Source organism: Telopea speciosissima, chromosome 1, assembly GCF_018873765.1.
Source record: "Telopea speciosissima isolate NSW1024214 ecotype Mountain lineage chromosome 1, Tspe_v1, whole genome shotgun sequence".
Lineage (NCBI taxonomy): Eukaryota > Viridiplantae > Streptophyta > Magnoliopsida > Proteales > Proteaceae > Telopea > Telopea speciosissima.
Genome location: NC_057916.1, coordinates 4,436,980 through 4,458,143, shown reverse-complemented (window position 1 = coordinate 4,458,143; position 21,164 = coordinate 4,436,980). Strand labels below are relative to the sequence as shown.

Here is a 21,164-nt window from a genome sequence, read left to right as displayed (position 1 = left end):
ATACATATTTAAACAACAAACCTATCCATCAACAATTTAGTGATATGCACTGTTGCAGTATCTAGAAAACCTGTTCAAATGATATAATTTGAATACTACATTGTCACCGAAAACAAAAAATCTATTTTGGACCTATATGTGTGGGCATCAAAATGGTGAGACAAGAATTAAGGTGAGATCAACCAACTTTTTGGGCTAGGCTTTGACCAGTGTCCTCAAGGTCCAGCAATCTTGATCAAATGATGAGCAACAGAACAGAAAGAAGAAAATGGGAGAGGGGAGGGGGAACAAAGAGTCTCACATGGCCATTTAGGAAGAAGCATATTATTCAAACCTGCCTAGCCCAAAAGTGATTTTCAAACATCATGCAACTTGACTCCATTGCAGAGCCGTTGAAACAATAGCTCCATGGGTCTGGCAAACAAAATTCTAGATAGTTTTGCAAATGATACCCGCCAAAGCTGAACTAGCAATATCATTCAAAGGTACGGCAGTATAATGTACATCAGCATAAAGGACAGCTAAACAGTGCATCAGACAGCAGAATATGGTTTTAAAAAAAAGAAGATAAATTGCTCACCCAGACTGGTACCCCAAATCCTTTACCGCTTGGTTTACTGCATATAGCATCATCTTCTTTACCTGTTCCATGAGGGAAGATTCAAGAGTATAACCACAAATTTTCAAGGCTGAAGTACTCTCAGATTTTCAAAATAATATCTTAAAGCATTCATTTCCAGGAACACAGTTTCAAATGCAAAGGTGTTAACGCAAGCAACTCCACTTGTCAGAAAAAATAGGTCTCCAAAAGGCCATGAAACCCAACCAATTTTATACAGTTTTGACAGTCTAAACCTGAGATATTAGGGTTCAATCCTGTGTATGATGCGAAAATGGGCTGCATGAAGAGCGTTGTGAGGGAAATGGGGTGAAATTTGACCCGCCTGGCAAGTTTAGGGATAGCGAGGGTTTCATGTACCTAACTGAACTCTTATCATTTACATATTTTAAAGACCATTGCATGTGATCAAACTCCTTTGCTTTCAGATTTTGAGGGAGTTTCTTCCCACTGCCTTTAGATAAGTGACATGTGATAAGATATCACTGTGCAATTAGGGCCCTGATGTTTGAGAGAAATGGACAGGGACATTCTCTACTTAACCAAAGTTTAATATTTCAGTTTCAACTAGTGTACCGGAAAAAAGTCCAATTCGGTAGGAAAAAAAAAAACAGAAACATTGAAGACTCATCAATTCACATGCCAAATCATTTCAACTAATGTCGAACCAAAATAGGTTGGCGAAATTTTGACATTTCTGTCAAAATTTCGAACCATGATCTTAACTGAAATGAGATTATATTTCCAGTTAATGAGAACTGAATGAGTCTGTCATCTGCCGTACATGAAATGTTATATTTTGTTCATGCAAAAGGCCAAGTGTTTATGATCATAAGCACCATAATTCATGCAAAAATCAGGAGTGGGAAACTCATGTTAGCATAAAAAAAAACAGTTTTTTTACTCTTTTATGTACTAAACAATTATGTGGTTAGATTATCTGGCTACGTTATTCGTCCAAAACAGGAACCAAAACATACATCATGTTCCACCCTACCTATTTGAAATAAACAAAGATAAGTCTAATCATATACTAATGTATCATGCTTTACTTTTTAATGAGGAGTGCTCAATAAAAATAGAAATGATTTGGGTTTTTGGGATTCTTTGTTTAGGAATTTGGGAAAAAAGAGATCTCGTGGATTTATCTGTCTCATTTTCTAACTAGTTCTTTTATTTTTTTTTGTTGGGAGGGGGAGGGGGGGCTCCAGCACTGATATGAGCTCTGGCCTTTTGGACAGTATATAAAGGCCTGCTGCTTCTTTTCAATTCCATGTTTTACACACTTTCTAATAAAATCCTTTTGACTTAAAGTCAGAAAAAAAGGTGTGGTTCATGGATGATGCATGACAAGAGTGCACTTCAAACGAGGAGTATGTGGCGTGCCACACACATTCATAGAAAAGTTACAGGGTGTCCCTCTGGTACCTCCTTATTTGTGTATGCTAATGTACCAGGACTATTACTTAATGTGCTGAGGGAGGGGATTGAACTATGCTGAGCAGAAAGCAAAATAATCAGATGAACTAACAATCAAATGGGTATAATTCAGCCAAATCCCCCCCCCGGGGGGGGGGGGGGGGAGGGGGGGGCGGGGGGGGGAATTTATAATGCATCTAACATGTTAAGATTCATCTCATACAAAGATCATCAGTAAATTGGAAGAATGCACCATATATGCCATTAAGCTAAGGCAACTGCATCCAGAACATGCTTCCATTATAGACTATCCAATGGATTAACCTATAATCTACATATGGAACCACAACTATATACTAAATAGCATAAAATTTCAATGAATTATAGGACGGTTGTAGAAAGACATATGATGACAATACCTCCAGTTTGTCTTCCTTGGCCCTGTGATTATGTGGAAGTGAACGAAACTCCTCAGTCAAGCGGTTGCACTCAAGAATATTTTCAGGCGATACAAAGTCGAGTGCGACCTTTATGCATGACTGCAAGCGAGAAAATTAGCATTAGATGATGACATGATTTGTCTCTTTTTATTTTTGGGTGGGGGCGAGGGGAGAAGCAAAATGATTTTTTATTTTTTAAGTTTTAACACTACCATCTTCCCTTCCTAATGGCATTTTCCATTAGAAAAAGTTTGCACTCATTACGAGCAACAGTGACCTGAATCCACAACCTAAAATTTTGATCGCCAAGTTCACCATTACTTTTGTGATTTGTATGTTATTACTGTTTTCACAAGTACTACTGTAGTATTATTTATCTTATTATTTTAGTTTGAAAGTTTGTCACTACCTCTATTTTGTATTCAGAAACCTCTACACTTCTCCATTTGCAAAAATTATGCTTTGGTAAAATGAGTGTTCTAAGTTTCCCTCGAAATTGGGAAATTTTAGCGAAATATTTATCTTTGAGCAAATAACAAAATCGAAATTCAGAGGACATGGAAAGAATAATGTCTCCACCGAAGTCTGCAAAGGTATTGATCTCACACACAACAGTTTTCATGGTGCCAAGACAAATACAATATACAAGACTCCTTACACAAGAGCCAAATTCCATGTATACTTAAAATATTTCGGGGATATCTTGTAGATTTGAGTGCCATTATTCATAAGGCAACCAGTCATCTTGGGCACCAAGGCCCACCTAGTTGATACCTTGACGACTAGAAGTACACATAGAACCCTTCACAAACAACCCCCCCAACCCAAAAAAAAAGGGTTAACAGTCACAAAACCTAATTCCAGACATCCAATCTTGTCCACCACCCCCCCCCCAACTAAACTGAACTAAAATTCCTTTCCTACTCCATCAGAACTTTCCAAACAATCAAGGTATGTCTATGGTTTTAAGTATCTAAGTCAAACCTGGCAGATTCGGCAAATCCACCTGATCTACATTGTTAATTGTTATCGGTAGAGACCAATTCAATGCCATGCCTAATGTCCCATTACCCAATCAAGATCTGAAGCTAGCACCTGCAAATAGGAGAGAGAGCAATTGGAGAGAGGATGTGCTGAACCACAATAGGATTTATCATGGACAGACAACCTTTATTTATAATGTTTAGTTACAGCAAATAGAGTCTAAGTAAAGCTCCTTATTAAGAGTACAACTAAAGTCACAAACCAGTAAGGAAACATAAATAGAAACATACTGTTAAGGATAGGATATGTATGACACCTCGTATAGGATAAGTATGCCACATCGTGCACGTGTATATGTGTACTACCTAGCCTTGTACTCCATATGGAGTTGTACTACCTTTTGTATTTGTCACCCCTTGTACTACGTACCCACATTATAAATAAAGAGTGGCATCTATCATATGAGACAAGCCAAATTATTCACCAAATACTCTGATTCTTAACTTCGTATCACAGCCCAACACATTAGGTATCTTTTTCTCCCAATGCACTGCTAGTAGGACCACTGTCGTAAGGTTCTAAAACTCGGGTTTCGACCACCAGAAACCGAGATATGGTCGAAGCCTGCGATTTTTTCCAGCCAACTTGAGTAGGTGGTTTCGAGGCCTAAAAATGGTTTTTTTTTTTTTAATAATTTTTTTTATTTTTGTATACAGCCTATTTTTTATTTTCTAAACACAATGCATGAACTATTTTCACACAAAAAACACTCAAAATAGCACTCGTGGTTTTTTACCCAAGTTTGATAGTGTATATTGTTCTTGGACATTGGCTGGAAACTAGAACAGACCACTTATTTATGCTAAAAACCATTTAAGTGAATGGTTTAATATTTGGTATTTCATTTACTTAAGATAATATTCATAAATAAGCAAATACCACCCTTATTTGAATCCAATAAAAATAGATTGAAAAATCAAATTCTAAACGGATAAAAAGTCAACCCCTAGTTCAAGAACAAAAACTGAATTTTCGATGGTAGATGCAATTTTCGACTTTCTAATGCTGTGGTTTTTCTCAATCCTAAAAATTTCATAAATCTTAATATGGTAAAACATTGCGAAAGACCCAAAGTGTGGTAATATTCATTTGTTTTGATGTCTAAAAAATATTTTCATTCAGACCAATTTTGAAAGCATTCGCGCATACCAAATTAGATTTGACCGGAATATAAGTCCTTCAATATAATCGATTGGTTTCGACCGAGATCTCTTTCCATGGTCGTAAGCAACTAAGGTTTTGGCCTGTCCGACTAAGCAAGGTAGATTGAACATGCTCCAAAGTATGTCACGCTAGGCCTGACTCACTGGCCACCTACGTTGCACCTCTACTGTTGCAGGCTCCCTGCGCCTCCACCTTGCACCTAACCCTCACAACCAAGCGGCTCCGCCTCATTGTCGCCCATAACAGTCTCTGCAGGCCCCTCTTGACCCCACCAGCATCTGTTGCTGGCCCCAGCCAACCTCACCTAGGCCCCTTGCCTCCCCTTATCACTGGCCCCTATCCAGCCCCCTGTCGCTCCCTCCCCTTATCGTATCCCCAACCAGCACCCCAGGCCTCCTTGCTGTTGGCACCTGCCAACCCCAGCCCCTACCGCTACCGCTGACCCTTGCTCCCTTTGATGGTACAGTAGACAAACCCATCTCTTTCTTGTGCATTGTTTCAGCAATACATTTCGTACTTGTGTTGACACATCGGCTTTATGACAGAGAGTGGTATTAGTGCCACCTCTCTAGGAGGAGTTGGGGATAGTGAGGTGAATCGTGTTGAGACATATAGTCATAATCCATCCCTCTAGCCGGGTCCAACAAAGTTAAATGGGGCTAATTACCTTGTCTGGTCACAAGCCTGCTTTCTTAATATTCATGGTAATCACTTTCAAGGAACCTAACAAGTGACAATGTGGTGCAAACCTAGGCCACTGCAAGGAATATGTGGTTGCTAATGATGCCCTTATTATCCTTTCGAATTTTATGGAGTTGTCTATCAGTCTCAGTTTGTACTTCTAAACTCTGCCAAAGACCTATGGGAGGCCGTTCAGCAGACATATGCATAAATTAACAACTATGCTCAAATTTATGAGCTTCGTCGCCAGGTTATTGAGACCACTCAGAAAGACTTGTCCCTCGATGCCTACTACTCTATGGCAGCAACTGGATTTTTATTACCCCATTCCTATGTCTTGCATTGAGGATGCTAATACAGTAAAAGTGAGTGTGAAATGAAAAGGGTCTATGACTTTCTTATGGGCTTCAATCCAGAATGTGACCAAATCTGTATTCAAGTCCTAGGTCGGGACAAGTCTCCAACTCTCCTACAAGCCTATAACTTGGTCCAGCATGAAGAGCGTCATCAATCTATTATGACGCCTGTTGTGGTCCCTAATCTCTCAGCACTAGTCACCACTCAACAGGATCCACCGACCATAGACCTATCTGGGTCTTCCATAAAGCCTGAAATTCCTGCCCGGGAATCCGTAAAAATGTGACTGTTGTAGCAAGCCAAGACAAACATGTCACTCAGTGAGACGTGTTGGAAACTTAATGGCCGTCGGAAAGGACGTGGCGGGAAACATGGCTCTGCACGCTCCAGCGTACATCTATAAGAGGCCTCTAACAATTCCCAACCACCTATCCCCACCTCTGTGACTCCTTTTTCTTCGGATCAACTACTTGTTATCTAGCACATGATGTCTCAGCATGGTATAGTTTCCTCCACTTCGGCCCCTTCCACTCACCTACCTCTCGTCTTGCCCACTAAGGTATATTCCATGTCTTTTCTAGTTCTAGCCCCTTCTGGCTTCTCGATTCAGGAGCTTCATATCATATGACTAGCTCTTCTGAGGTGTTTCGTCATTACCTTCCTTCTTCAGGTAAGGACAAACTTTGTGTTGCAGATGGATCCTAATCCTCTAATTTCTGGGAAAGGGTCCATTAATTGGCCTCCTACCGTAACCATGTCCTCCATTCTACATGTGCCAATCGTCTCACTGTGTTTTTCAGCATCTGATGATGGGATCAATGATTGGATATGGTAGGGTACATGATGAGTTGTACTATCTGAATCTGCATCGCACTGTTATGCCTCCGAAGGTTTCTGCTCATACTTCTCAGTCAAATAGTGTTCTTCAACTAAATTGATAGCACCAACATCTTAGTCATCCCTCTTTGCGCACTTAGGTTTACTGTTACATTCCTTAATAAAACAATGCAGCCCAAACAAGTTTACTTGTGAGTTGGCCAAACATACTCGTTCTTCTTATTCCTTAAGTTTTACTAAGCGTGAAGTTCCTTTGTCGGCCAGGGTGGTTTCAAATGTTTTGTTTCCTTTATTTATAACTATAGTCCGGTAACCTTGGTTTATCTCCTCCGTACTAAATCCAAGGCCTTTTACTTGTTTTCGGTCCTTTCATGCCATGACTCGAACACTACCCCAGAACAGAATGGTATTCTCGAACAGAAGAATCGACTTCTTGAGGTCACTCGCTCTCTTTTCGAAGACAGAGTCACATTCAAAGCCTTACAAAGTACATGGATGAACAATACAAATCTCTAAATGAACGGTTAATGTTTACTCACTCTATTGGTGGGTTGATCGACATCATGCAATGTGATGTCCTACCCTTAAAGGTGTCACATCCACTTAGAGTGAATGTGGTTGTTTGATAAGGCTAAATAATGTAGTTATGAAAACACTTATTCCTTCGAAACGAAGTTCCTCCCAGTTATCAAGCTTCAGCGGACAGCGGAATCTTTCCTCCTCCGACATGTTAAGTCAAATGGTCTTCTCGGTCTTTTGTCCAAAGTCGAAGAAGTCGAGTTCTCTCCAAATAAGGAGAACTGATGCAGTAGCACTCAACTAGTTGGACCAGCATGACCGAGTTTAGAAACCCAAACCCAGATGGAACTAGTCCAACCCGACATGTTTGTCCGACCAAGGTTGGTAGTACTTATTTAGTTCTTTGGGTTATTTCTTTTTACCATTTTATTTACGTTAATAGATTTGTAGGAGATAGGCTAGTTAGTTTTGAATTCTATTTTGGTTTTAGAGTTGGAATATGGGACTTTGTTCTTCTCTTTATATACTGGTAATCACAGACAGATTTTAGTATTGTTTCTCTCTCTTTCCCCCTTGGGGGTTTCCCTGATGTTTTTTTTCCCTTCTACTTTGGTAATGAATATATTATTCACCCCAAAAATAGACAGATTTTAGATATGGAATTGAAAGTTTATTGAGTTTGCTCACCGTGAATGTAGCATTACTGGATGCGAGATTCTTCTCCTTCCTCCTCTTCACACCCATCATTATCTTTCCATTCAACTTAAGCCCATCCACCAGTCAAGCTTTGAGGTGGAGAGACCTATGAAATAACACCAAAGCATTCATCGATATCGCACACAATCCAGTCCAACATGAGCGTACCCAATAAGCTTAAGTTGATCATCACTTTGTCAAGGAAACACATCAATAAGGATGCTGTGAATAATATTTGTGAGCATGGAACTAAATTTCGATCGAAACTGATTGAAATCTCTGAGTTGTGTCGGTTTTGAGCCTGGCAAAAATGAAAACCAGCATAGTTATCAAGGCATGTCGCCTTGATTTTTAGACCCTCTCTAACGCCTTGGTTGAAACCTAGGGTCGAAACCCAAGTTTCGACTCTAGTTATCAACCTAGGAGGCCCTAGGAGGCCCAAGGTCGAAACCTAGAGTTGGAACATTGAAACGAGATCCAACACATCTAGGTTTCAGGCCTAACCGAAACTGGTCTCGAAACCAAGATTTAAAACCTTGATTGTGAGCATAGTTCGAGAACTCGCGAGATCTCGACCGAGATCTCTTTTTTTGGGAGGTCGAGTCGAGTTGGTATACGAGTTCTCAAATTACATTTTCTCGGTTGAGATCTCGGGTCGACCTAGATCTCGACCCATCTACTTCTTTAAAAGTCATCTAACTCGACAGAACTCGATATTTCTCGATCAAGTTCTATCCAAAAGCTATTTTCTTCCCCATTTGAAAAGCTGTGACTCATTTTACTTCTGGATTTCAAGTTGTAACCTGCGGGAGAGTTGATTTAGCTGCACTCAGCTACACATCTTCATCTTCAAGATTCATCTCAAATTTGAAGGATTTTTCAAAGCACTAGGTCAGGTTTTGGGCCCATATTCCTAATCCCAAACCAGCCACACCTATACATGCCTCAATATGACAATAGCAGTGGATCTCACGCCTCATGGCAACAGCTATACGCTAGGATAGGGGACTTGAAATAGGCTCATGACAACTCTTATATGCTTGTTGTGGAGCACTATATGCAACAGTGCAGCAACACTATGTCATGGGAATACTATGTGGCACTACTAGGGACTGAATACTTGATTCAAACTCAGTTTATGTGATGAGTTGTAACTTGTAACATTGTTAAACAGTTTGTTGTATCACTTTAACATTTCTAATGCTTATTTAAGTTGTTTACCTAAAAACTGTTTTGCTTGCTTTCTATTACTAAATTATGTGTAGAGTAGGGTATTGTAGTACGTCGTCGCCTACCAACTTAAGGTCCGAAGTAAAACTCTTATTTGGACTTTGCTTTTGCAAAATCTGATAATGCCATTGTGTTTAAATGGCCAGAAATAGGCTGAACACCAAGTTTCAGAGCCAACCTAGGTCTAAAACCCACCACATTGAGGTTTCGAGTTGAAAAAAAAAATATGTACCAACTCGACCGAGATCTCGGTTTTTCCCAGGGTCAAGTTGGGATCGAGTTCCGAGTTTTAGTACCTTGATTGTGAGAACTGGAGAACAAATGGAAGATGTCTTGACTAAAGGGCTTTCCCCCACAAATTTTAATGTTTTGCAAGGCAAGGTGGCAATGTGTAATATCTGTACCTCAATTTGAGGGGGAGTGTAAAATAACTGCAATGGTATTCTGGGAATGCCAATGTAATGTGTAGAATAGGAACTAATTATGTATGGGGGTATTAATGTACTTACCAGTCTTTTATTTAGAAAGCAACATAGAAAGGAAAAAAGGGCAATCGTAGTATGCCCTAAAATCTCTTCTTTCTCCATCTCATTTTATTCTCCTTCTTCAACACTACTACTACAATTTACATTCTCAAGATCTTGTTTTGTTCCACATAACAGAACTGAACTATAACAACCTTAAAAGTCAAGCGACAGATCTATAGTGCCAAATCAAATCGACATGACAATAAGGATCTGTATTCTTATTATCTTCCAATCCTCAAAAGCAACTCAGTAGGTGATCCAGAAAATGTTGTGACTGATCAAATGAGTAGGAATCCAGAACTATATCTCCTGAGTGAAACCAGTCGAAACGTGTCTACTCCATCCTCACACATTTACAACTTCAGAAATAACAGTGTTACATTATGTATAAACAAATAAAAAGAGAAATATGGCTGAATAGTTATATTTTATAGTAATGCAGGACCTCAAGCCTTCACCGGCAGGATCACTTCATGCCATCTGGAAGTTGACGTAGCATCCAGATCGTATAAATATGGGGAACCCTCCGACCATCCAAGTTACCCACATTTTCAATGCAAGGACTTAACTGCCAATTCAGGGTAGTCCTACGCTTTCCCTCCCCTTCCCCCTTATCCCTCATTCTGATCTGGCCACCTTGATACTTAAAGTGACCAGTCTCCTAGGACATCCCAGGCTGCTCGTGGGCTAGGTGTAACCCCTAGGCCAGACCTCAGTAAATATGGTACCAAAATCAGCCCCTTGAATATCCTTGTCTTGCACTTCTAGTCCTAATAGCCCTCTCATATTCTTGATTTCTATGAAAAAAACCAAAGCTGAAAAAAATTGACTTTATTTTTCCAACATATGATTGTTGTCAACTTATATTATTTTGCTGCTTTATGAGGACAGCTGACGGTATGGTTGCTCCATTATGACCAAGTGGTAACGGCTTCGAGACTGGAAACAGCCTCTTTGCGAAAGCAGGGGTAAGGCTGCGTACATTATGACCCTTCCCAGACCCCACAGTGGTGGGAGCCTTGTGCACTGGATACGACCTGTTTTTTATGAGGACAGCTAACCTGACTTCGTAAAGTCGTGATTAAAATGTAACTAGAGAATACAACAACAACTCAGTCTTATCCCAACTAAAATGTAACCAGAGAATATAAACAAAATTTATAAAAGAAGATTTTCATCAATAGCAAATAAGAGATTCTTAAAAACCTATTTAAATTGACATACCTTGAGATTTCTAACTTGATGAGGACAGCCTACCGGAATAAACACTGCCTCTCCAAGTTTTTGCATAAAAGTCCATGGTTCAATTCCTATTAAAAAAATGGATTTGTAAGTATGAACAAACCAGCAAACTGCATCTAGGCTGAGAAAGTTTCTGTGAATTATAAACAAACCAAATTCCTCTTTGAGCTTCCTTTTATGCCCTGCGGTTAGGTAGAAAGTCTGATCATGAATGGGGTGAGAAACCTGTAGCAAAAGATATTACAAGTTACATACTTGACTTGGATGAATTAATGGTAAATTTGATGATCAGATATTCTGCATCAGAGGTTATCACCAATAACTAAGACAAGAGATTTGCATACATAACATTCCAAACTGATCTGTTATTACCTGATCTAGAGGATTACAAAGGATGTGTCTGAATTCCCTACTGTGCTTCCTAAGATAAGCCTCTAGCTTAGGTACATCTTGCCTCCGGAAAATGTCCCAAAGGGCACCGCCCTCTGCTGGTTCAGGCCCCTCCACCTTGATCCCAGTAACTGCATGAGGTATAGCTTTTTCTTTATAAGTTTCCATCTTGTCATCATCCTTAATTTTGGCATCATCTTTGGAACCAGAAGACTCAATTTCTTCCTTCAGTATACCAATTAAAGGTGTTTCATTAGTTAAAATTTTGCTTTTAGAGAGACACGCATCACAATCTTCTTGTGTCCTGCTCCTTTTATATTCTTCACTACTTCCGGGTCCCCCCCTATTCTGACATCCTTTCATAAAAGTCTCAGTTTCCAGCTTCCTCGTCTTATCACGCAAGTGTGGATGCACTTTCTTCCCCTTCCTTTTTCTACCTGGAACACCTCTAGGCTTCTCCATGCCCTTTTGGGTCTCCTCTGATAAATTATTGTCCTCCACCTTTTCCGATGGCAAAATAGAAACCACGTTTTCTCCATCTAGTAAGTTGTGCCGTTCCTTAAGTTTCACAGTCAAACCAGATGAACAAGCATTTCCACCTCTATGTAACAGGATACCATTAACTTCAACTTTTCCTTCAGCATTTGCAGCAACTCGAAAAGTATTTTCTTCCATCTGTTCTTCAATTCGAGCTAGTTCTTCATTTTTTTCACGTTTGATACTCGTAATGCTATATTTTTCTCTCTTTTGAACTTCTAGATTCACCAAACCATTTTTTGGCTTTACATTAAACAAACCCACATATTTTTCCTGCAGACATCGGTTGATACGGAGCAGCTCATCAGTTCCATAGACCCTGTCAATCTTTTCTCCCACTCGTTGATTAGTTAAATCAGAAACTTCATCATCAATTCCACCTCGGTTGCTGTAGGCTTCTGCATTTGTGATCCCACCATTTTCATTTTCCTGTTCTCCTGCTGAAACATTCAACTCATCTGCATTATGTTTGACATCAAAGAAAGTAAGACGACAATTTTGCACACCAATGGTACCTTCAGGTTGCATATTATTTCCAGGCATGGGGGAGGAACTACAATTTTCTGCAGTCAAAACCTTAGACAGGATTGACCCCTCTGCAGTCAAAATTGCACATGCATCTGGATCAGCTTGGTCCAGGACAGGTGACTCGAGCTTCTCCTTAACTTTTTGATATTCTGTCGGAAGTCCACCAAATATTTCTATTTGGTCTTGTTCCCTGTGCTTCTCTTTCAACGTTTCTATCACTGCAAGCTGCTTACTGCTCGGCACTACATCAGCAGTATGAGTCAAAACATTTACCTGAGGAGAAAAAGTAGCACGGTTGGCACCAAAAAGGAATCTTCCAAAACATCAACAACATTTTTAATGTTCACCAAACATTTGTCCAAAACAAAAGCAAAGAGGGAAAAAGAAAAGTTATTAAAAAAAAGGAACTGCAATTGTTTTATATATATATATATATATATATATAGAGAGAGAGAGAGAAAGGCTCCGATGAGGGTAAGGAAAATTCAAGCAAAAATGTTATCCGAGCAGCAAATGGAGCAATCGAAACTCGAAGGTTGTAATTCTAAGCTTTGGTGTTTGATGGGCCACATACCATGCTTTTAAGAAGTAATCTCAAGCTGGCCTCATAGAAAGTTCATTCAATTGGGTTAATTTTTCCAAGCTTATGACTTCCCATCAAAAGTCAAAGAGTGGGAACTGGGACACGACTTTCATGCAGAGCATCCAATGTTGAACAAAATCAGACTCGAACCTGATAGAAGCAGAAACAACAAAAGCATGTGAAAATATAGATAAGTCACCATGGCTTCCAGATCCGTCATTTCCTCAGATTCTTGCATGCCTGACCTCCCTACTATAGCCCTCAATTTCAGCAACAGAACACTGGACCTCAGCTCTGGGTAGCTTCAGAAATTTGCTGGAGTGGAGTTCCTAAGGTCACAGTCAGGTTCGTTGCCATCCTTTCAATGAGTGTTTGATTTGATAGAACTTTATCCAGTGGTGGCAGTAAACTTTGCCCTTCCCCCCATCCCCAATTCTCTCTCCCTCTCCTCATTGAAGGTGATGAGGTTTCATGGGCTGGCGGCATAGGAGTGGACTCAAGTGAGGGTGCCAGCAAACGAGAGAGCAAGAATGAGGCCACCGGCAATTGTAGTGATGCCCAAGGCCATAGGCTCAACCCCCTGACTAAGTCAGATGGGAATACCAAATGGGAGTCGAGGCAACCGGAGAGAGACAGAGATTGAAATGTACCGGGAAGGGGCAGCGTAAAGGGAGTGAAATGCCGGGGGCAGGGAGAAGGAGAGGGGGGAGGGAGAGGGTTAACCGGAGCCAGCAAGGGAGGGGAGCTGGAGAAGAAGGGGAGAGTAAAAGGAAGGGGAAATTACAAAAAATTGGGTAAAAGAGGAAAAAAATTTCGTTCAAAAGTCAGTTGTAACCACCTTGGTTATAAACAGATTTTCCCCTTTTTTATTGCGTTCACTAAACAACTAATAATAAACAAGAATTTTTAAAGGATAATTTATGAAAATCAAGAAATGTACAGAAGGTGAACTAAACATAGCCTTAATAAATATTTCAACTTCATAGTTAAGTTATTAAATGTACATTATTTATGTCTTATTGTCCTCACTTCTAGATATTCTTAACTGTTAATAGAAATTAATCTTTCAGGGATAGAGGGTTATAACATTGGAGCAAAAAAACATATTTCTAATTAGGATCTGGTTTTCATACGATGATGTAAAGGAAAGAATTTCCCTGATGAACACCAAGATCTGCCAGTCGCAGGTCAGATGGGGCCAAAGTTTATGGACAGGAAGACCCCCAAGGTCCCCTACTCATATCCAAAATTTCAGACCAATCCAAGCTTGCCAAATGGCAAAATAAGGAATTAAAAATCTGGGAGTTCCAAAAGGGTGCACAACACTACAGTGGAGGTGCATGGACAAACACGGGAAGGTATGGCATTAGATGAGAGGGTAAAGCACTGAATTTGAGGCTGAAATTTGACATGTGTACTAGTCAAACCATTCACTAGGTATCTAACAGTCAGATTTGCCACGTCACTCTTCCACGTGGCAAAACTAGGTAAACCCGTTAAGCATTCCTAAATGTCCATGTGGAAAAACTTTTTTTACTTTAATTAATAACCGTTTTTTTTTCCAAAAAAAGGAAATCATGTGGCCAAGTGTCTGCATAGACCCTGCAAAACAACACAATTGTCGGGAACACACTATACCACTGCATTTGGAAAGGATAAATTACTGAATCGCTCCTGCAAAGGAATATAACGATCCTCTCCCAATCGGTTGGGTTTCTCACTGTTCATATGTTATGAAATGGATATACCAGAAATCCAGTAAACCAACCGGGTTACAACCAAGCAAATAGAGAGAAAGAACAAAGGAGAATGAAGCTAAACAGAAATTGAACAACCTTCCTGTCTCACAGATAACAAAATTGAAATTGAAACTTGTAGCCAGCTCAGTACCACCAAGGAGATCCATATGCCTAAAAATAGCATGGCAAAGTATCTTAATACTAATTAATCTATTCACCTCTTGGCCGATCTATTCGTTTTCTTAAATCTGACCATTCAAGCATAACTGGTATGATGATTAAGATCATCAAAGGGAGTTGACTTTGACTTACCAAATTACCTAGTCAAGAATATATTTGAATCGATGGACAAGATAGAAAAATCAGTCACTTCCTATCCTCGGGTCCCAATGAAAGTACTACACCAGAAAAGATACATAAATAAGCCATCAGAAACAAATAGAAACCGACCATACCGCATCAGACATGTCACAATGAAGTTTTGTCACCGAGTCTCCACGGCCTAGCTCTTCAGGAAATCCATAAGCAATATATGTCTTTGGCCCAAGATCTGGCTTCAAAGACTTCTCGGGCAATTTTACAGCAAGATTAAGAATGCCATCATTGGGATGCATGTATTCCTGAAATGGCAAGGCACTGACAAATTCAGCACAATGCCTTGGTAACCGCATCTCAAATAACTCAGAGGGAGGCCAGTCTTTCAGTTTCAAAATCTCAGGCCATTGGTTGGCATGGCTTCGACCCTCTGAGTATCCCATAAAAAATCTGTGAATGTTGATCTCAGCCTGCATATTTTCATAAGGGTTAATAAACAAATGATTATTACAAAACACGCTGCAACTCTTAAAATATAAAAATGTCAACACTCCATATCCTAAACGCTTGGACATGTGAACCCCATGAATCAAATGCCCACAAATTTATTGTGAGATACATACATTTTATTCAAGCATAATACTAAAGCTGCTGGTTGTGAGAAATTTTATGTAGTTTTCATCTATATTAGCTTCTTCAAACACATAATTTCTACATTGAATAAAAATTTGAAAGATATAAGTAAATTGTATCATATAAGAAAAATTATGCTTTCTAGTACTTTGGATAATGGTTAGTATAAGATATATAATTCAATCCATGGAGAATCTGCCAGAAGTTCATTCCAGATGGCTCTAGTTCAATCAGGAATCTTGCTGACTACCTTCTCCAATCTGCAACCCATAACCTCAATTTTTAGGATCCTTAAGAAAGTTGTTAAAACCAGAGGGAGGATAATAAGAAATTACTTCAGCGAATCAAGAAAAGGAAAAGATATTGACTAATCAGCTGGGAAACAGTCTACCTCTGAAGGGAAGGTCATAGGCATACAAATATCCCTCTTCTAGCCAACTGGCTTTAGAGGACTAGAGGGTCCAACAGGAAAACAATCCCTGTGCCAAGTGAAATTAAGCCAGAGTATGTCTATTAACCTAAGGTTCGGACACTGTCAATGAAATTAGGCCAGAGTAGACGGGTGTGACAATGTTGTTGATCAATAGTGTTACTCTCAGATGCCACAGGAAGGTAGAAAGCAAATCATCCTGTCCCAAGAATGGACAGGATTGAGGTTTTCAGCAAGCCTGTGGTGGGAAGAAGCCCCACTGGAAGACTTCTTTTCCTATGCTAGTGTAATGTGTTGTATTGTTCATTCTCTTCCAGATATTAAATGGACCCCAGAGTTTAGGAAACTATCTAAAACCACCAAGAATTTTCGAAATTTAACTCCCAAGATCTGTCAGGCCAAGAGTGTCTGAATTATAGGTAGTGGCATTTTTTTTTTGTTTCCATGATTGTTATTTTATATAAAATCAAAATGATTGAAACAGATAACCAATTGTGTATAGCTTCTCTCATATATTGTATTACAAGTTGTATCCTGATATCAAGTTGTAAGTTCTTCCATTCTTTCTAACAAATATCTTGGAAATAGATGAGTTGAATGCTACTTGGCCTTCTTCTGCAGATGGCCTTGTGGAAGATGCAAGCCCTTTCAAAATATAAGGTTGGGAAATCAATTACAAAAAGGTAATGAGTAATGACTTGTGATAAGTAGCATAGGAAGTAGACCAGATGCTGCAGCCTTCCTCATGTGTCTAACATGTAAAGATGATGAGGACTGAAATACAAATCTTTTCTTTATTGCTCTTTTGCCAAGAGAGTTTGGTGCCATTTCCTGGCAACAGTATGAATGAGATAGCAACCCCCAGTAAATTAGTTTGTGTAGTATTCCCTTGGCATTTGAGCAAGGGGAAATTTCTTAAGCTGACCATACTGCTTCTTTCTGGTGCGGCTTTATTATGCAAGGATGTAGCAGACTAATACCATAAAAACCAGCACCGGAAAGGGAAATTCAACCCATTGAGTGGTGACTCATGCTTGGGATTTCCGACTGATTTCCTTCTCCATAATGGATCATTGATAATTTTCTCCAGTACAAAGTCTCATTTGGAAACCCAATCACTGTGTTGATCGTAGGAAAGAAGAACCAGCACATTTTCACTTTCAAAGGGAGACAAATTGTCTTTAGACACAAACATTCCAGCAGAGAAGCAATGCAAAAAAAAGAAAACCAGCAGCAAGTCGGACGGGAAACAAGATAAGAAGTTAGAGAAAGGCGAGTCGAGTGGAACCAAACTGTTAGCACTTCCTTAACAAGAGTTAATCAAGACTAACAGAGACAGAAGCCTCATGTTGGCCCTAGTCATTAAAGAGTTCACTCCTTCACCAGAAACTAATGCTCCTAAGCCCATTCGGGAATTACTTTGTGATTTTGCTAATCCTGTACCAGACAATCTTCCAGACATAGTTCAAAATCTCACCGAAATTTCAAAATTTTCAGATATTTCTGCCAGGCAGACACGAGACACTATCTCGAAATGAAAAAAATGCAATACTTTGGAAATTTCGGTCATCTTGGTCTAAAAAATGCACCATGTCGTCGAAATTTCGGCTATTAAAGTCATTTCTTTTCTGTATTTTGGTCATTTCGGCATTGTACACCCAGAAATGATCAAGCAAAACTCACAGAAAAAATACAATATTTCGGCGAAATTTCGATACCTCGAAAAATTTCGGTCTGGCCAAAATGGCCTTTTGAAATGAGATTTGATACTATGCTTCCAGACCGGTTGCCAGTGGGATATTCAGCATTATGACATCGACTTAGTGCTTTGATTGCTGCTTCCTAATCTACCCACTTACCGAGTCAGCCTACTGAACACACCAAGTTGAAACAAGTAAATGAATTGTTGAAAAAGGGCTTCCTCCGAGAGATCACGAATCTGTGTGCAGTGCCAGCCTTGTTGACACTTAAGGACGGGTCGTAGCATATTGCATCGACAGTTGAGCAACCACTAATATCACTGTGAAGTACAGATTTCCAATTCCTCAACATGACATGTTGAACCTGTTAGCTAGAGCTAAATCTTTTCGAAGATGGATCTCAAGAGCAGATACCATCAGATATGTATCCATTCTGATGCCGAGTAAAAGACAGCATTTAAAACATAACTGTTGTATGAGTGGAAAGTCATGTCATTCAGACTCACCAACTGTTCAGGTGATAACTAATAGTGTCTCCCCAGGAAAGGGGCTTGCTTATCTTGGTATATGTATCTTTATATAGTTTGTTTGTAAGTATGCAAGATGGTGTGTGTTTCCAATGGTTTCACGGTTCATCAAGTATCTCGACCTTCCATCCAAGGAGCAAGTAGCAACTCAACAAAGACCACAAGAAGACTTCTCCAAACATAGGATTTTATCTTGTCATTGTAAATCATGTAAATCCTACGTAAGGTGATTCTCTCATTGGACACTTAGGACACCATAACCAAAAGACCTGAAATGAACCTTTTTGGCATAGCTTGACTTGAAAGGCATGCTCATGTTGGTTAAATTATAAGAAGTCAAAAAAATCATTTGAACACAGCCCTTTAAGAGCTGTCGTTCGATGTAACCCGTCAGTGTATCCCGAGAGCCCTTGAAACAGATACATCACCAAAAGAAGCTTAGTTTGATGGGAATAAGTCTAGGGTTAGGTTATATACAGGTTAGGCCTTCGGTTCCATGGGTTTTTTATGTAATAGGCCACTTTTACAGCCTAAAGTAGGGGTACATAGGTTGCATACGGGATTAGCTCTATACTTGGTTTATTTTCATGTTTAAAATTGAACCGGTCCGAAGCTAGTTTGAACCAGTGGCTCAATTTAAGTCACCACTTTAATTAATGTAATTTTTTTTTTTTTCTTTTGGGTCCACACTCACGAATTTAGAAGGGAGGTGGAATAGTGTTAGCCGGCTAGGAGTTTTCATATTCCAAGGCTGAATAGCAGTAAGGCCCTTGGGCCATTATATAAGCAATAGAAATTGGGGAGCACCACACTCTCCACTTTTGAAAATTAATTCTGCTTAGCAAGCTGCTGCAACTTGTCTTCTTCCTTGAAGATTGTCTTGTGTTTGATCAATGCTGGTGGGATTGGTGTTTGATCCAATCAACACCTTGCGGTGTGAAACCCGGGTGGTTCGTTGGTGGGATGGGTGTTTAATCCAATCGACACACCTTGCGGTGTGAAGCCCGAATGGTTCTCTTCAAGTTCTACTTTCTAGTTTCAGTCCAAGAATCAATTTTTATTCAAGTTCCTCCATCAAAAAACTGCTTCCAATAACAGTTTCCGACTACAAGTTTAGAATCATCCCCATCCCCAATCTTCTTCTCCTAATCCTCTACAACCCCAACCATAGTTTTCCCCTTCTTGATTTTTCAGTTTTGCCATACCCTAAATTCCCCCACAGACCTAACCAGCCATCAGAACTTCATCAAACTTCAACCACAACACCCCTTGCCCCTAAGGAGAACACGATCTCCCTTGCTGCCCCTTCCAACCACTGAAACCCTAATTTCCCCAATCTCAAATCAATTCCCAAAACCCTAAAACTCCCACAGCCCAAACCAATTGTCAGAATAGTCTACAAATCTGACCGATTATCCCTCATACCCTCCTCAGAAAACCATTCAAGCTTGGTTAACTTCTGTCCAGCCAAACCCTAGAAATCCCTCTTTTCGTCTTTTCCAAAACCCGAAACCCTAACCCTAAATTGCGGTGAATTCAAATCAGCATACTTCCCTCCATTAAAACATATCAAGACATTCACTATTAGACTCCCCTACCTTGACTTGACATAACCCTAACACCAAACCCTAACCCTAATTTCATCAAAACCCTATTTTTGACCAAGCCGATTTACCTGTTCATAACAGATCCTGGTTGATTAGCTCCTAGTTGGTCTCCTACCAATCTAGGACTACATTAGCCCTCAGGATTGCCAGTATGAGTAACCGGCCAACAGGTTATAACCAGTAGGAAGGACCCAAAAGGGTGCTTGCATAGCTATTTGTGCAAGCGGTCAGAACTTGTCCACCAGCCGATCACAGGCCTGATCACCGGCTTGCCAGCAATGGTAAAATACGGTAATATTTCACCAACAGTCTCTTTGAAGCGGCCAGCCAACTAGTAAAACCAGTCAGTTGGTTGGGCAGTTATTTGCCCATTAGATCACGTTTTGACCATGAATTTTGAGCCACAATGAAATGCTATTTAAGGAGGATGTAAGGGCCACTGGGTAAGATACTCAATATTATCTATTGACCATCTTAAAGTATCCCTAATACCCATCTTGTAGAGTCATCACAGTGCTCTCTATTTGTATACCTACCTACTTAAAGGTTTTTAGCATTGTGTAATGAATTGTTGTATCTTGGCGATTGAGCCCTTTGATTTTCCTTCTTCACATCTTGACAGAGTTATTGAGTTTTAAGTGGTGAGCCTAGAAAAACCACTAGATTTGAGTGTTTCTGTTGAAATACTTGGGATAGTGTTGAGCCCGTGAAAAACATTGTAAGAGTTTGAGTTAATAGAAACCCAACTATGAAAGATCACTTTAGAGTAAATGTAGGCAAGTTGCCAAACCATTATAAATCTTCGTCTCCCAATTGTCCCTCCTCTTCGAACAATTCCATTTGCACACTCGCTTTTACATAACCTCTCCCTTCGAGTTACATTGTGTTTTGGGTAGTTGAGTATCCAACTTGCAATAATTTTTTGATAACCCAATTCACCCCCCTCGTGTTGCCATGATCCAACACGAACACCCCTAGCACATCCATACTAGTCATGACACAGGTAATACGTCCTTTCATCAGCAAATTCCCAAGGTGATATATTGATTTATTGCCACAAAGAATCTGATCATATTGATCATTTGCGGCGTGTGATGCGGGTGCTACGAGCTGAAAAACATTACATCAACTTAAAGAAATGTTCTTTCAAGCTGCCCAAACTTATCTTTCTTGGATTCATTGTATCTTCAAAGAAAAACATTATATCAACTTAAAGAAATGATCTTTCGAGCTGCCAAAGTTATCTTTCTTGGATTCATTGTATCTTCAAAGCGTGTTGAGGTGGATCCAGAGAAGGTACAGAGTATTGTCGATTGGCATATCCCCAAAACACTCACCGAAGTACAGAGTTTTCACGACTTGGCTTCCTTTTACCAGAGATTTATAAAGGGCTTCAAAAC

General features: G+C 39.8%; 1 protein-coding gene across 1 annotated transcript in view; it reads right to left on the bottom strand.

Annotated features, from left to right (window-relative positions):
• Positions 1–570: 570 nt before the first annotated feature.
• Positions 571–21,164, bottom strand: part of LOC122646059 (lysine-specific demethylase JMJ25-like) — a 41,981-nt gene continuing 21,387 nt past the window's right edge. The window contains exons 8-13 of the mRNA XM_043839530.1: positions 15,008–15,337; positions 11,148–12,503; positions 10,928–11,000; positions 10,758–10,843; positions 2,458–2,577; positions 571–642 (exon numbers count right to left, since the gene is read on the bottom strand). Of these exons, the coding sequence (XP_043695465.1) occupies positions 577–642; positions 2,458–2,577; positions 10,758–10,843; positions 10,928–11,000; positions 11,148–12,503; positions 15,008–15,337 (2,031 nt within the window). The 3' untranslated portion in view covers positions 571–576. The remainder of the gene's footprint in view (positions 643–2,457; positions 2,578–10,757; positions 10,844–10,927; positions 11,001–11,147; positions 12,504–15,007; positions 15,338–21,164) is intronic.